General features: G+C 42.3%; 1 protein-coding gene and 1 non-coding gene across 4 annotated transcripts; both read left to right on the top strand.

The window, feature by feature from the left end:
• The first annotated feature begins 328 nt into the window (after positions 1–328).
• On the top strand, positions 329–15,696 carry LOC137592670 (ubiquitin-associated protein 2-like). Of its 3 annotated transcripts, XM_068310986.1 has the most exons (30): positions 329–393; positions 1,815–1,952; positions 3,692–3,769; positions 3,880–3,990; positions 4,118–4,274; positions 4,528–4,605; positions 4,820–4,883; positions 5,089–5,177; positions 5,361–5,413; positions 5,583–5,647; positions 5,796–6,018; positions 6,140–6,395; positions 6,523–6,660; positions 6,884–7,020; positions 7,690–7,922; positions 8,164–8,404; positions 8,557–8,596; positions 9,332–9,461; positions 9,662–9,719; positions 9,913–10,144; positions 10,380–10,471; positions 11,931–11,981; positions 12,075–12,153; positions 12,356–12,556; positions 12,814–12,981; positions 13,592–13,693; positions 13,785–13,817; positions 14,093–14,163; positions 14,671–14,862; positions 15,053–15,696. In XM_068310986.1, the coding sequence occupies exons 2-30, from the start codon at positions 1,857–1,859 to the stop codon at positions 15,146–15,148; spliced, it is 3,564 nt and encodes a 1,187-aa protein (XP_068167087.1). In that variant the 5' UTR covers positions 329–393; positions 1,815–1,856; the 3' UTR covers positions 15,149–15,696. The 3 variants fall into 3 exon arrangements, with proteins under 3 accessions (XP_068167087.1, XP_068167088.1, XP_068167089.1); XM_068310987.1 differs by lacking the exon at positions 13,785–13,817; XM_068310988.1 differs by lacking the exons at positions 13,592–13,693; positions 13,785–13,817.
• LOC137593269 (small nucleolar RNA SNORD121A) lies at positions 9,510–9,581 on the top strand. The gene has a single exon (XR_011035106.1). It is a non-coding gene; the product is annotated as a small nucleolar RNA SNORD121A (small nucleolar RNA).
• Positions 15,697–16,104: the final 408 nt, after the last annotated feature.

Genomic DNA, 16,104 nt, shown 5'->3' on the forward strand with positions numbered 1-16,104 from the left:
ACCTTTTCCCACACCCCAAACCTGGTGGGCTCTTACATCTCATCAAATAAAATAAAAAATAAAATAAAAAACATATAAAGGAAGACGACATTACTTCTCAGTAGACATGAAGTTTAAAAGCATATTCCATCATAAAAATCTGATCTCGGTTCAGATATTGGATTTGCCGGACAGAGGGGCAGAAGCTCCATAGATATTTACGGCTTTCACACGAACTCAAAACAGAGAAGAGCGGAGTGCTCCTAGACGGAACTGCGCATGTCAGGGCGCGATGTTGTACCACCTGACCCGCGCCGAGCGTTGTGGTTGGTAGTTACGACTTCACAACGTGAACAACGGTGAGGTAGGTCACGTGACAGCATCTGCTGGTGGCTGAGCGACGCGTGTTAGCAGGTAATAGACAATACAAAGATTCTTCGTGGGAGTATTTTTCATTTAAGTGCCGTTCGTCGGCATATGGGTCTAATTCTATGTGTTCTTTAATTATTTTGAAGAAAATCGATCTGCATAGTCAAGAGAAACCGCTTATCCTGTTCTCTCGCTGGCCAGCTAGCTAGTTAGCCAGCATTGTGTGCGGACAGGCCGACGTGCCGGAGAACGTTAGCCTGATATCTATATCTGTTAGCCTGACACAACATAAAAGGCCACGCTTTTTTCGACAGACGTTTTTCTGTTTTAAAGTAATGGACAGCGAGAGCTTTAAACGACATCGTAGTACTGTAGTTTTTGGTTTCAGTTAGGTCATTTTGCTGCTAAGTGTATCCAAATCTGACTTTGACGATACATGAAGCTACTTATTTTAAGCTAGCATTCCTTGGTGTACACAAAAGGACGCATCTATCACATCTTCGCACCTGGTATATGTCAATTTTTCTTCATTTGTTGTGCTTTGAAATGTACACAAATCACATTAGCAAGTACTTCAACAAATTTTATGGTTAATGTACTAGCGTTACAAATAATCCATTTTAATTTTGAAGTTAAATGATATGTGACCAGGTTGCACCTCACACTGAACAAAGACGAGTGGTTAGCCAGGCTAACTAGCCTGAGCTAGCTTTTCCGACCCAACGCTGCTGTGAATGTTAGCCGATGCGGCTCATATTTCCGTCGAGCTTCTTTTAACTTTCTAAATAAGAATACGATCAAGTCATCACTTGTCTTAAACGTGGATGCCTGAAAAACAACAAGTGTAGTAACCAACACGTAGGTCGCAGGAGTTAATTACTTCCTGGCTGTGTCTTGATGTTTGTTTCTGCCAACATTGTCATTTTATCTTGATCGCTTTTTGTGCCCTCACATGGAGGTTTATCAACCCGGCACCACATTAGAGCAGTCAGTAAGTGGATGTAATGTAATCCGACCCCGGGAAGTTGTAGGCTTTTGGTTTCCTTGAACACCGTTTCGCTTGGATTAAATCCAAACAATCTCTTTGGTGACTGTTGTGATTGTTGCGGTGTTGGCTGTCGACGAAAAGATGTTAAGTCTTACTAAGTTAGCCATGAATGTGTTCATACTCGAGTTTTCTGTGTGTGAGACTTAGTAAGGGTTGTAAGTTGACACCCGAACATTCCCATTTTGACTGGCTAAATTTAACTGTGTGTGTGTGTGTGTGTGTGTGTGTGTGTGTGTGTGTGTGTGTGTGTTTGGTGGGGGGCTACAGATGGGCTGAGAGTCTTAAATGGTATTCTTGACAACAGTGAGTCACAGGCTGCTTATACGCAGTACATTGCGTTGGGTACATAATTCTGTTTTTTTAATTGTGATGCAATGCACAAATCTCACAGTTGAAATTTCTTTTCCCCTGTCCCCAGATTTTTCTATTTTGTACATACATTGTTTTGTATATACTGTATATGATGACATCAGTGGTCAGCAATCAGGCCCGGGGGACCCGGGACAGAACTCTCCCCACAACCACACAAACAACACAGCCACAGAAACAGAAACAGGTAGGGGTTCACCGTTTTACATACATTTCACCAAATGAAGCTTCCTGGATAAGTATAAAATAGATTTTTTAAAATACAATTAAAGATTCTTATTCATTTACAATGACACTGAAAGAAATGTTTAATGAGTGTGAAGTGTATTTTAATTCTCACGAGACTTGTCAGTATACCCTATATGGTGTAATGTTTGGGGCCTGGTATCACAATGGTTTGCTACAATTCTTACATCCCGCTTCAAAGTGGTGATGTATTCATTGTTAGAGTCAGTGTTCGTTCGTCCGTTCGTTTGTCTACCAGATATCTTCGCAACCGTTGTAAAAAGACGAAACAAAAAGCACATTACTCGGGCGGCAAAGGGGATGAAAATGAGATGATGGCCTTGACCTTGAGAAAACAAGGTCGAGGTCAAATTTCAACTTTTGTATACTCAGGAACCAGATAAGATAGAAGGACGAGGGAGAAGGCCAGTAAGACCTACCCTGAAAGTAGATCAGGGTAGGTCGCAGGGTTTTGCATTCTCTGACTGCCTTTTTATTTCAGTTAGTGTTTGTAATGACTTTAAAATAAAAACAAGCGATATACATAACAATTATCTTCCCCTTCAATACCACAGGGTAAAATCTTTTTTCACTATTTCATGAACAGGGGTTATGCAACAACCAAGGCATAGCCTGGCAATTTCAGACCAATGTGAGTTTCCCTGAGCCAAAAGTACCCTATTGAGCTATCTATATGGAACCAGTTAGGAACCATATGGAACCATTGGTCCCCAACCTCCAGGCCGTGGACCGGTACCGGTCCATGGGTCATTTGGTAGCTGACCATACAGAAAGAAAAAATAAGTTACATTTTTTATGTTTTATTTCGGAGTCTGAAAGATGTTTTATTTTGAAAAGTGACGTCTGCGGAATGACACACAGACGAATGCATGCATCTGTCCCGTCTGAATAGGTCTCGGTCACGTGACAGGTTATCAGCCGGTACCCCTAAATTAAGCACCCACAACTGCGCCAGATTATCCTGAGATCACTAAAAAAAGTGTCGAAAACCCTGCCTCCTGTCTTTGTGAAGCGGGATTTTCTGCAGTGACTGTAAAGAAAACCAAACTACGGAGTAGACTGGACGTACGGAACACACTTCAGGTGTCATTGTCTCCCGTTACCCCTAGATCAGCGGTCCCCAACCACTAATTCTTATTATTGTAATTATTATTATGTGATTGACTTGCTCACCCTTTTATTGGAAATGATCAGTATTTCTCCTACATTGAATAGACTGATTGTAAGTCGCTATATTTCAAAATGAACCTCATCAGTGCAGTCACTTCAATTGACTTTTTAATATATTCTTACAATTATTTACAGAGATGTTGATTATAAATTTATGAAAAAAGTTTTGATGTCTGTATTTTACATGAAACCACTGCGTATGATTTATTATTAGACTACAGCTGTCCTGGCGTCATTAACGATTATCGAGCAAATGAAGACCAGTCCATGAAAATATTGTCTTAGATGAAACCGGTCCGTGGTGCAAAAAAGGTTGGGGACCGCTGAGTAAGACTATCTAGTAAAAAATCCTGGAACACTCATGGAACACAACTCAGGATTGTCTGCCATTGAACAAATGAATAAAATACAGTGTCTTCCTCTTAGATGTGTTGTTGGGTTATAAATATGACACTAAACTCTTTATGTTCCTATTTTATTGTTTCTTACTAAACCCTGTTTATTCATCAGGCAACAGCAGAACAGATTCGTTTAGCCCAAATGATCTATGACAAAAATGATGCAGACTTTGAGGACAAAGTCAAACAGGTGATGTATATAAGCACATAATTGGACAAATACATTTTCTGACCATCAGATTGACTAGGTTCTCAGACAGTCACACGTTTTTTTTTAAATTTTGGTTTGAACACTTGCAGCTGATTGAGGTAACCGGAAAGACTCAAGATGAGTGCATGGTAGCCCTGCATGACTGCAATGAGGATGTTAACAGAGCCATCAATTTCCTGCTGGAGAGTACTTCTGACACAGTGAGTCTATATTAAACATGCACAGTCTATATTCCTTGTTTAGACACCAAAATGCCATGCACTGAAGTAAATACATCACATTTTATGTGTATTTTAAAGTCAGTCCTCTTTTGTTAACCTTTTCCAGAATTCCTGGGAGACTGTGGGGAAGAAGCGCAGCCTTGGAAAAGAAGGAGGATCCTCAGAGATCAAGGAGAGCAAGGAGAAGAAGGGAGAAAGGGAGGCTAGTCGTGGACGTGGGGGGTCCAATAGGAGGGGCAGAGGCATCAGCAGAGTGCGTGAAGGTGAGAAAGGGATCAAACATGTTTGTCAGCTTCCTTTCGATTTTGCTAAAGTATACTCTCAAAATGCAGACTGTTTTTGATGTCATTAAATGTTAGTTCACATTTTTTAAAAACATTTTTGAGGTGATTAAGTTATGCTGATTACCTATCAAGTTAGCTTTACTCTGAATATTCATTAATAATGATGAGTTTATTAAAATCTTTATCTCTTCTTCCTCTTGTTTTTGTTGTTGTTATTGTTGCTGTATACCAGGCCGGTTGGAGGAGAATGGGTTTGATGTGATTCCAGGAGAAAGAGGGGGGGATCGTGGACGCAGAGGGCGAGGCAGAGGTGAGGCATACACAAAATGACAGGTGTTGTTAAAATCTTGTGCCTCGTCTTTTGGTGAGGATGTAGCTGGAAGCATACCTAATTGTATGCAAGCATTGTGGATAAGAGGAATAGGTTTTTCTTGTAATGAAGCTAAAGCAAAAGTATCCATCTAAAGTTGACGCTCACAAGGGCCAGTCATCAGAGGTCATGTGACTGTTTCGTGTGTATCTAGGGGCAGGAGGCCGTGGTAGAGGAAGAGCAGCTGCTGGTAACCGGTTCTCCTCCCAGGGAATGGGGTAAGAACATTTGTTAAACGTAAATCTTAACCTTCAAATAGAAGAGCGGTAGAGTTATTGATTAGCAGATATTTTAAAGAGAAATAAAAGGAAAAATAAAGTTCCAGTATCCTCATTTGCTTGAATTAACATTAGCGGTCAGTGGCAAGAACAGCCAACATTTTTTTCTGTTAGTTAGTTTAACTCTTTCCGCTACTTCTTTCAGCACCTTCAATCCTGCTGATTACACAGCTAACTCTGGAGCTCGCACTGAGACATGGGAAGGGGATGGCAATGAACCTGCTGAGGGAACGGGTAAGGAGAATAATAGAAGATGCTGCAAGGTTTCCTGTTAAGATACCATTCTTATTTTTGTGAGAGAATGTTGTAATTTTCCGTTCAAGCCTTGTTTGACTCAGGAGTCTATTTATTTTTGATGTTGTTGTTTTTGTTGTAAAGTATTGAACTTGTTTTTGTTTTTTGTTAATGTTTCTGAAGGAACATGGGCAGGCCAACTGGAAGACTGGACTTCAGAAGACTGGAATGAGGATGTAAGAGTCATACGCTGACCTTACTCATGCTTAGGATTATTGACTGCTGTCACTGAATACTGTTGGTGAAAAGGCAGTGATTCAATTTGTTTTAATAATCATTGGCTCTGGTTAATTATTTTGCAATGCAGCACATATATTTATATTAATCTGATTTATATTTTTGCAGTTGTCTGAGACCAAAGTATTCACTGCCTCTTGTGCTCCAGCAAACCACATCACACCTGGACACAAGTAAGCCCTTCTGCACACAGCCCACTCAGTAGAAACACTGCATCTTAATTTTTGACGGTGATAAATTAATAAATTATTTATCTTCTCCGTGTGCTTCTTCCCATACCACTACCCTACCACTTGGCACTCATCACTTCCTTGTTGTTAGCGTGGATCTGGCTAGCCTACTCCCTAAGGCTGTGGGCTGTTCTGGGGACTCTGACTTGGGGGCGATCGTCGATGGCCCCTCAGCTGAGGATCTGGGCCAAAGTCTGGTGTTTACCAATTCCCACCACAATGGACGCACTGCAACACACAGCTACGCACACGCCACAGCCAACAGCTATGCCCATGCTGCCTCTGGTGGTACCACCTACGCACATGCTGCACTGGTACAGACAGCCGCATATTTGCAAGCACCAGCAAACACTTGCATGCATCGTTACGTGACTACATATTGATTGTTGGTATAAGTTTATTCAGGTTTTTCTGTTGTGTTTTTTATCCTGCCAGTCTTCAGTTCTGGGTTCTGGTTTTGGGTCCCTGAATGCACCTAAACCGACGCCTGCCTCTGACATAAGGACACCAGAACAACCAAGCGGGCCACGGCTTGGTCAGAGAACCAGTCAGACGTTGTCCACCACCAGCAACGGGAATGTTTCCAAAGGTGCAGGACCACCTCCAGTACAGAACCCTGTTTCTTCCTCTTCTCCCCCGGTGGAAGTCAAGGCTCAGAGAGCTGAGAATGGCCTTGTTACTGCCCAACACAGTGAGTTTATCTAAAACCAAACAACATAACACACAAACATCTATGTCAGTAGTTCTTCTTCATAACAATGCAAAAGGTATGCTGCACTTACCTGCAATAGTTGAACAAGCATCTCTTTTATCTTCAGTGGAAATGAAGCTTCAGCCAGAGCCATCAATGGTGCTCAGCCAGTTGTCTCAGAGGCAACAACAGGCCACCAACCTTCCCGCCACAGAGCCTCTTGGCCTGTCTCACCTGCATGCCCCACAGGTTCCCACACCACCAGGTATGAGTGCAGAACATTATAATATTATGCCATTAAAAGGTATCAATTTTGCAGGAGCACAAAATCTTGCAATTGTAACTCACTAACTCAGCAACAAGCAAAAGTTTGAGCAAGCACTAAAATGTAATGCGTTATTTGTAACCGCATTAAAATCAGTGACACTAAAATACTGGCTACAAAGCTGACATACAAGGCACATTTTGACACCTTCTGCTTCCTGTAGGTCATGAGTCCTCCGTCCCGACTGTCAGAGATGGAGCTTCTCCAGGATTGAAGCTGTCAGCCATGGAGCCGCCCATCACAGAAGTCCCTCAACGGCAGCTGAAAACACAAAGGCGCAGAGTACCTCCTCCCTCAAAAGTAAGTTGTTTTGAATGTTCATTTTTTATCAGAAACCCAAATGTTATAAACTCAATGGGGTTGCAGTGGCTCAGGTGGTAGAGCAGATCGTCCAATGATCGTAGGATTGGCAGTTTGAATCCCTGTCCCCCAGTCCTCTGTTTCTGTGTCCTTGGGCAAGACACTTGACATTCCTTGCCTCCAGTGGTGACATTCACTGGTGTGTAAATATGTGGGAATGTTCCGGTGGTGGTCGGAGAGGCTGTTGGGACAGTGAGTCTGGCCCAGGGCAGCTGTGGCTACATGTGTAGTCCTCATTCATTCACATCAATGAGGACTGAATTGATGTGAAGCGCTTTGAGTGTCTAGAAAAGCACTATAAAAATCTAATCCATTATTATTAATCAAAGATAAAATTTTTGAGTGTATTCCTTTCGTACATGTTTGGTGTAATATGGTGTTCTCCAATCTTTAGTTTGTCCAGTTGCAGTCGAAGTATTAAGTAACAGAAAATGGAAATACTCAAGAAATATGTTTATAAAATATAATTTTCCTCGATTGCATGTTGGAATTGATTTTGTTAGGTAAATGAATTTATATGTGATACAAAAAATTAGTTATCAAATTGTTAAACTAATCTCATCAAAGTAAATAGGCCCATTTTTACTTATTTTTTCTTTGTCTACCCAGATCCCGTCATCGGCAGTAGAGATGCCTGGCTCTGCAGATGTATCTGGCCTGAACTTCCAGTTTGGAGCTCTAGACTTTGGGTCTGAGACTGGTGGCGGGACGGTAGACATGGCACAGACGGAATTGGCCAGAGAGCAGGCCCAGGCCCCAGCTCCACCTCCCATGTCTGTCCCTGCAGCTGTTCCCACACAGCAGCCACAGAGCAGCATGTTCTCTAAGCCAGGATCAATGAGGTGGGTGTCTGGGGGACAGGTTTTTCTGATTATCTGAAGAAACAGCATTTAAATTTCCAAAGTGTAGAAATTTGTTGGTCCCTCATGAAATCCAACCTATGATTTTTTTTTTTAAATCACAAGGTATAAGATGCTGATGTTAAGAGAATGTGGTTTTAATTTTTTTAAACTATAAATGCCTCTTCTGTATGTTTATATATTTATCCTAGCTGATCATCCCTTTTCTTGATCCTATCAACAGTGAACACATGAGCAGCTTATCCACCTTACCCTCAGCCGTATCAGATCCCAATTTCCCATCACCATCTCTTGGCTTACCCAGTGCTACACCCTCCCCCTCTCTGGGTCTTCCCAGTGCAGCCATTCCACCCTCATCCACAGCTCCAGCAGCAGCCAGCCGTGTAGAGAGTGGTCCAAGGTCCCTTCCACCTCATCTGGGCTTTTCTCAGAGCAAAGATGTGCCTTCAGCTGCTCCGCTCACGGTGAGATTATTTTTCACTGCATGAGGACACAAATGAGAAAATGATGTTGACCACTGCTAATGTAACTATTATGCCTTGAAAGCCCAATTTCTGCTTAGCACCCGACAAAAGTGACGACTCTAAGATGACTTACAGCATTTTTCTTGTCCTAGAATGGCTACAGTGGAAAGAAGACACAGAGCACGCAAGACAGTAAGTGATGCAGCACTGTCAGTTCAATTGAAGTATACCTGAGTGTATACTAGAAGGCAGTATAACAATAATTGCAACCAACAGGAAGTGGAATAGCCATTCCAGTGATGTTAAATGAGTTAGTGGAGAGCTGCCTTTCTGATAGTCGTTTATCTCAGTTGAAAGCCATCACGGTCCAGAAAGCAGAATGTATGCAGGGTTTTGAGGTGAAACAGAATAATGCTCCAGTCTGTTTGTAGAGGTGGATAAATGTGATTAATGCTGCAGCGTGTTTTAGTCATCCGGCCTAAGTTAAGACTGATCGTCTCTTATATCTCTTTTACACCAATGGCCAGTGTGGGTAGGACCATAGATCAAAGCTAGTGCATTGATTTATGAAAGTAGGTCAGAGCACTAGCTTTGATCTTTGACCTATGCAAGTAGGTCGGTAAAATTTTGAATTCTGGGGAGTCACGGGATGTTGCAGTCTCTGACTACCTTGGTTTATTCTGTATCTTGGTGCTGATACATGGAAGCGACTATTCTCTATGACTTACCAGTAGTTGACATTGCCTGATCTTGGTTCACTTGGACCCTCATCAGAGGTGATACCAAAAATAGTAAAAGGTACCAGGTCTGCTAATGTAAATGCAAAAACTGTGAGCTGATAGGGTCTGTGATAAAGGACGGTTACTGACACAGCTTTGGCTGACTGCCAGGGTATCCCTTATCATTTTTCTTTGTCTTTTCAACCAGCTCCATCATCAACATCTAGAACAGTGAAAACTGAGTCTCCTGTTATGACGAGTGACAGTGGCCCCATCCACCACATCCCCTCACCTGCAGTTACCCCTTCCCACTCAACATCCATCCCCTCACTCAGCAGGTAAGATTGATGTTTTTGGTTTCTTTTGTTGTGTCCCTCCTTTAATATCTGGAGATAATGATGTCTACAAGCACATATCTTAATCGTTTATGTGGAAATATTTTGCACTGAATCTCCCATCCACCTGTCCATGTTTCCTGGATGAAGCATGTTTGTTGTAATCAAATTTGACTAACAGAATATTCTTACTGTCTTCTTAGTCATGTGACCAGTACTCTTTCATCTGGATCAGCCCTCACCACAAGCTCCTCCCTCGCTGTAAGTGTGCAATTTAGCGGTTGTTGTGCCGTAAAATTTTGTTGTTGAGCACAGTGATATTTTCTGTTCATCTCAGTGGCTGTTCAGGAAACATGATGATTAGCTCCTGTGATGCCATCCATGCCTTTGACCTATGGAGCACTATTTACATCCTTTCTCATGCAGCCTCTCTACTCTTGTATCGTCCCATCAGATTAGTAACGAGGAGAGCAGCAGTAGCAGCAACATCCACACCTTTTCTTCGTCAATGTCCAGCCATGCTGTCAATCCCAGTCCTTCTGCTCCTTTGGTTGTCAGCAGCTCAACCACCAATGGCCTACAACCCCCTGGAGCGCCAGGACTAACTCAAAATGGGACGAACACCACAAGCGTCACACTCTCAGCTGCTGGCAGTCGCACAGCGCCCCTGCTCAACGCCACTTCTGGTATGGTCATTGGTCGACGTGGGAATCTTCGACCATGGCATAAGAAAATATCCTAAAACACATTATTTTATTGCTCACAATTTTTAATTCACATTAAATGCTCTTGTGACACTCTGTTTTACAAATCTATTCAAATTCATTTGAATTCTGTAAACAAGTATCCCATAGTTTTTTAACTGGGTTATTATCACTCTCTTTACATCTAAATTACCTTTGTTTTTCTCCTCTCCACCAGGTAAAGCCCCTCCTAACTTGGCCCAAGGAGTGCCACCTCTTCTGGCCAACCAGTACATCATGGGCCCTGGAGGTTTGCTCCCTGCTTACCCGGTAACTATGCTGTGTTCATCCCTTTTTGTTTCAAGAAGATTACAGTATTTTCCGCACTATAAGGCGCACTGGACTATAAGGCGCCCACAATAAAAAATAAATAAAATTTAACTGTAGCGGCTGTAGTTGCGCAATCCGTCCACTAGATAGTGCCGCGCTGCTCAGGCAGTCATGATTGCATTCATGACTTCCTGACTACCTTTGAATGGCTCCTATTGTTATGTCAATAAGCCATTCTGAGCCTCATCAAGGAAACCTGATCACTTGATCACTTTGGCATCTTAGAAAGAAGTCAACACGCATATTAAAAAACCTGACATTAAAAACTGGTTAAATTCATTATGAGTGTAGTCAGTGTGAACAGAGCAGATTATTTCCTGATCTGAAGTTTGAAGCAGATATTTAAGCTCCGTTGTTCATCTTCGTTTATTAATTAAATATTGTTTCGATCGATCGGTAGTCCAGTCGGAGGTGAGGTGCAGCTATTTGCTGCTGTGTGTCCGAAACAATTTTTTAATTCGTTTTTAATGTCAGGCTGATAATTTACTGGCAAATATGACGCTGTTTTACTCCTAGAACTGACTTTAACGTCGATGTCTCACCGCCGTGAATCTCACCGCACGTCGCTGCAGACAGAATACACAAGCCTGAATGCACCCCTCCGCCGCCCGCCCAGAGCTATCAACTACATTTATAAATCAATGCAGCACACCCGTTGGCACCTTTGTCTAGCAGTGACTCTGTTCTTGAAATTTCAGAAAAGGCTGGAAGTTCAGCTTTGAGGGTCTTTCATTCACCTTCATGCCAGTTTCTCCGTGTGTTTCCACAGACTAATAAAATGGACCGTCACTAGATTCCAGATGACAGAAGACCAATTAAATTTAAAGTGGGTTATTTCCGACGCCACATAGTTAGTAAATACTGAGATCAGTCAGTCAGTCAAACTTTATTAATAGAATTGTTGAAAGTTCCTTATGTTTTGCTACGTAATCACCGGTGCTCCTACAGTCTGCTCTACCGTCTGAGAGCAGCTCAGTCAGAGCCGGGACTTCGGTGACGCCCCTTGACTTCCGTTGTTAGGGGGCGTGGGCCCGAGTGCCTTGTGAGGGGGCTCCTCTGGTGGCGGAGTGCGGCATGACTGGCGGCCAGACTGCCGGCTTTTTTTCAGCGATCATGTTTTTAACCAATATTAACATGAATATTAATCCATATATAAGACGCACCGGATTATAAGGCGCACTACGGGTTTATGAGAACATTTTAGGCTTTTGGGTGCGCCTTATAGTGCGGAAAATACGGTAACTTGACCCCTTCCTGTAGTGCTTTTTAGTGTTGAGCTTTTATCAGGGACCAATCAAACATGAGGTCTGTGCATTATAGCCAGTGAGCTTTAGTGGAGATGCCAGCCATGTTAAAAGACAATCACCACATTTTCCTTCAATTTTCTTCTTTTCAACAGCAGATCTATGGGTATGAGGACTTGCAAATGCTGCAATCTAGACTTCCAATGGTGAGTTGGAATTGTTAAACTTGTAATTTATGTTGTATGGGATGCGAGGATGATATTTTACATTTGAATAATGTTTATTCTCATTTTAAACAGGACTATTATGGTGTAACATTTCCTGGTACTACAGCTGCTATTCCTGGAAGAGATGGTCTAGCCAGTAATCCATATTCGGGTAAGTCAAATCTTACATTCAGTCTTCTGATCTTATTTCAAGATATAAGCTATTGACTCACTCAGAATTATCCTATTTTAATTTTAATTTTTAGTACCAGACAAATATCGTCTACATCTATAACTGCGTTATTGTATATGGCAAAGTTCTATGCTGAAATTGTGTTTGATTTAGTTGCTTCAGCTTCCCTTCTGTTTTTCAGGTGAGGCAACAAAATTTGGCAGGAATGACACTTCATCTCCAGCTCCCCCAACCAGTTTGTCTACAGTTGGGGTGCAGTCACAGGCCCAACAGGCCCAGCAGGCAGGAACACAGGGGCAGGGCCAAGGACAGAGCCAGGGGCAGCAAACACAGAACCAGGCCTTCCTCAACCCCCCTCTGCCCCCTGGCTATGGATACACTGGTTAGGAAGAGCAAAATTAAAAAGAAATAAATCATATATATGAATATAAATCATTTTTAACAATAAGGATATTGCTCAATGAATTTCCATTCATGTTCACTGCTCAGGAAATTCCCATTTTGGAAACTGTCGTCCTTTTGACTTCTTAGTGTTAGTAATGCTTTTCATTTTAATGATAGGCCATTTTTTATTTTTGCTGAAATCCGGTTGTGAAACAAACATTAATCGCATTATATTTCAAACTCGCTATCCTTCAGGTCTTCCATACTACGCTGGCGTGCCTGGAGTTCCCTCAGCCTTCCAGTATGGAACTGTATTTGTTCCTCCTGCTTCGGCTAAGCAGCCTGCAATGGGGCTAGCCAACCCTTCCAGTCAGTACCACCAACAGCATCAGCCCAGTTACGGACAGCATGCATACGGTGCAGGTAAAGGCAGGACCAAAACGAGTGTCAACACTGGTTTGATTGATGTGGTTTGCAAACAATGCACTGTACTGTTTGAGAGTTCCCCTGTGACGATCATATCAGGTTTTCCCCCTCACACCTGTGCATGTCTGTTTGAACTATGGTGGATGATTTCAAATCATTAGTCACAAACAGAACTTAAAAAAGTGAAGTTTAGTTTTTACAATTACGAGGATTGCGAGGCGTGATCTATTGTGATGATACGTTAGACCATGGCAAAAAAAAAAATTGCTTTGAAGAGTGGAGGGAGGCGGAGACATCTTCCAAGTCTTTATATGTGTACACCAAATTCTGCATGTGCGTGTGGAATTGGGTCTGTGGGTGTTTTTTGCTTGTGCTGCATGCATAGCTTAAACCCCCTGCTGAAGTGTGAGGCGGCTCAATGTGGACACAGCTTCTATTCTAGCCAGGTTACCTTACTGCCTCTCTCTCCCTTGCCCCCCACCCCTCCCCCCCACTCTCTATCTGCCCTTTTTGCTCTTCTTTACTCTCCCTTCTCTTTCATCTACTCCCTCCTGCTCGTTCTACCTCCTCTCTTCCTTCCTCTCAACTCCTCATCCTCCTCCTTCAGCCTTTGATGACCTGTCTCAAGCCCACGGGGAGTACAGTAAGGGAGGGTACGGAGGCTCTGCCCAATCACAGGCCAAGTCAGCAGGCAGCGGCCCGGGGAAAGGTACATACACAACACGTGCGCACACTGTGACAACACGCACAAAGTTAGTGGCCATTTCCCTGTGAGAAAACAGAATTACTCACAATTGCAGATGATTCTGCAGTGAAGAGTGTTCAGGAGACAGGTGTGTATTTGCACGTGTGTGATTGTACTTTGATGTGCACATAAATGGATACATGCAAAGGGATGAAAAAAGAACCATGCCTCTGCACCTCCTCACTTGTAATGCTGCTTCCTATTGGCTGGCCCCCCTCATACTAACTGTTGAAATGAACATTTAATGCTTTATGCATCTAACAGTGACTTTACTCAGTTGTTCTATCATTCTTTTTTTGTCTTTCCATCTTCAATTTCAATCTTTTATCTCTTTCATTCCCCTTCTCTACTGTTTTCTCTCAGCACCCGGATTGTCAGGGTCAGGTACTAGTGGAGTACCCGACATGGGAGGCTCAATCTACAGTAAAACTCAGGTGAGTGACTTTTTTTCCCTATTTCATAAAAATGTGAAAATCTGTACACAACAGCCTATCATCTTGTTGAGTCAAATAATTTAAGCTTTGAGCATGGAACATTTAAATAAACAAATTCCCAACAACTGAATCCATGTCCGTAAAATATCACACTAACCAACCGACCCACCACAGCACAAGATCAGTTTATGTTAAGTAGTTTGGTTGACCCTTGGCGTGGTAAGCATTTTGATAGTGTTTAGTTATTCAGTGCTACAAGAGAGAAACGAGGTCTGCAACGCAGGTTTTAAGCATCATTTATGCTCTCCACCGGACAAAAAGCCTACAGATACAGATGGAGTCTCTCACTTATAATGTAAATTAATCTTGTCCATATTTGTCCACATTCCCTGGAAGCATTGAGTTCTTTTCTTCCTGCTGTAAACTAGATATATTGTCACAGCATCCTCTACCTTGTGTTTGATTGATGACTTTTTGATTTTCTTGCCTTCTCTCTTGTGTCTTCAGTCGTTTGACAAGCAAGGCTTCCACACAGGGACACCGCCTCCCTTCAGCCTGCCTTCAGCACTGGGTGGAACAGGGCCTCTAAACCCAGGGGGTGCCCCTGGATATGCCCCTGCTCCCTTTCTGCACATCTTGCCTCCACACCAACAGCCCCACTCCCAGTTGCTGCATCATCACCTCACACAAGATGCACAGGTAAAATACGCATTGCGTTATTGCCCAATCAGGGTTAAGGAAGGAAGAAAGTTGGTAGTTTTATGAACATTCACTCATTTCTGTTTGTCTACAAGATACTATATCCTAAGTTGGGCCCCTAGATGTTCTTACAGATGTTCATGGTGGCCTTTTGGTCTTGAACATGAATTACTCTAGTTTTTTCTTGCAGGGTGGCCCTGGGCAGCGCAGCCAGTCAAACAGCATGCAGCAGAAGACCCAAGGCAACAAGTCCAGCTATGGCAGCTCCCCCTACTGGGCCAACTAAGGAATGTCCCTTACTTCCACCATCCCCAAAAGGCTGTGTGTGAGCGTGCACGTGTGTAAACCCAAAACAAAAATACAAAGATCTACTACCATCACATTGAGCATCCTTGGGGCTTTCTGCCCCCGACCACCCACCTCTACAAGTCCTCATTACGTCTTTTTGGGTTCTCTCTTTCCCCCTTTTCAGAATTGGTTGTACATGTAAGATATTTATGTATGTATTTATATATAAATATATATATATACTGTATATGTAATAGTAGAACATGAAATGTGGTTGCATTTTATTTTTGAAGGACTTTTGTTTACTTTTTTCAAAACTGCAGGAAAAGATGTTACATTAATTCAGAGATGATGGTTATGATTGTGAAAGGACGTGTGAAAAAAATGATCTAAAACTTCCTGTAAAAAAAAAAAAACAGAAAAAGGAAAAGGAGAGAGCTATAGCACTGATTGCATATGAGGACATTTAAGATGGGGGTGGGGTTTATAATAACTAACTGCATCTGTGTCATCTTTTCTTTTTTTATACATAACTTCCTGAATGAACAGGCTCGTTCCCCATCAAACTTGCTTTGTAGTTTCCTTTTTTCCTCCTGCCTCTCTCCCTCCCTTCCTCTGGTGGGTTTCTTACTCTCCTTGTCAACAACTTCTGTTTAAAGAAAGACATACCCATCTAAATTTTATATTTTAATTTAATTTTAACCCTAATTTCCCAAGAAATAAACATTTTGAGCAGTTGGAACTCTTGACTCTGTTTTTTTTAAAAAATTCTTTATCAAAGTCTCTGGATTTACACAGTGGATTTCAAAACCAAGCATTTACTTGAATTTAATCATGATTAGCACTTGTTATAATAATCAATCCCTTTGTTGATCCCTCTAGGGAAATAGCTTTTTTCCACTCTAATGCCATGCACATGTATTGTACAGGGCTGCACACAAAGGGTTCTGTAGG

This window comes from Antennarius striatus, chromosome 3, assembly GCF_040054535.1.
Source record: "Antennarius striatus isolate MH-2024 chromosome 3, ASM4005453v1, whole genome shotgun sequence".
NCBI lineage: Eukaryota > Metazoa > Chordata > Actinopteri > Lophiiformes > Antennariidae > Antennarius > Antennarius striatus.

What these genes read in the sequence shown, in the direction of transcription:
- LOC137592670 (XM_068310986.1), top strand. Translation starts at nt 1,857, where the DNA reads ATGATGACATCAGTGGTCAGCAATCAGGCCCGGGGGACCCGGGACAGA. An exon ending in CCCTGGCTATGGATACACTG is followed by an intron (nt 12,557 to 12,813) that starts GTTAGGAAGAGC and finishes GCTATCCTTCAG; the next exon opens with GTCTTCCATACTACGCTGGC. An exon ending in ACAGCATGCATACGGTGCAG is followed by an intron (nt 12,982 to 13,591) that starts GTAAAGGCAGGA and finishes CTCCTCCTTCAG; the next exon opens with CCTTTGATGACCTGTCTCAA.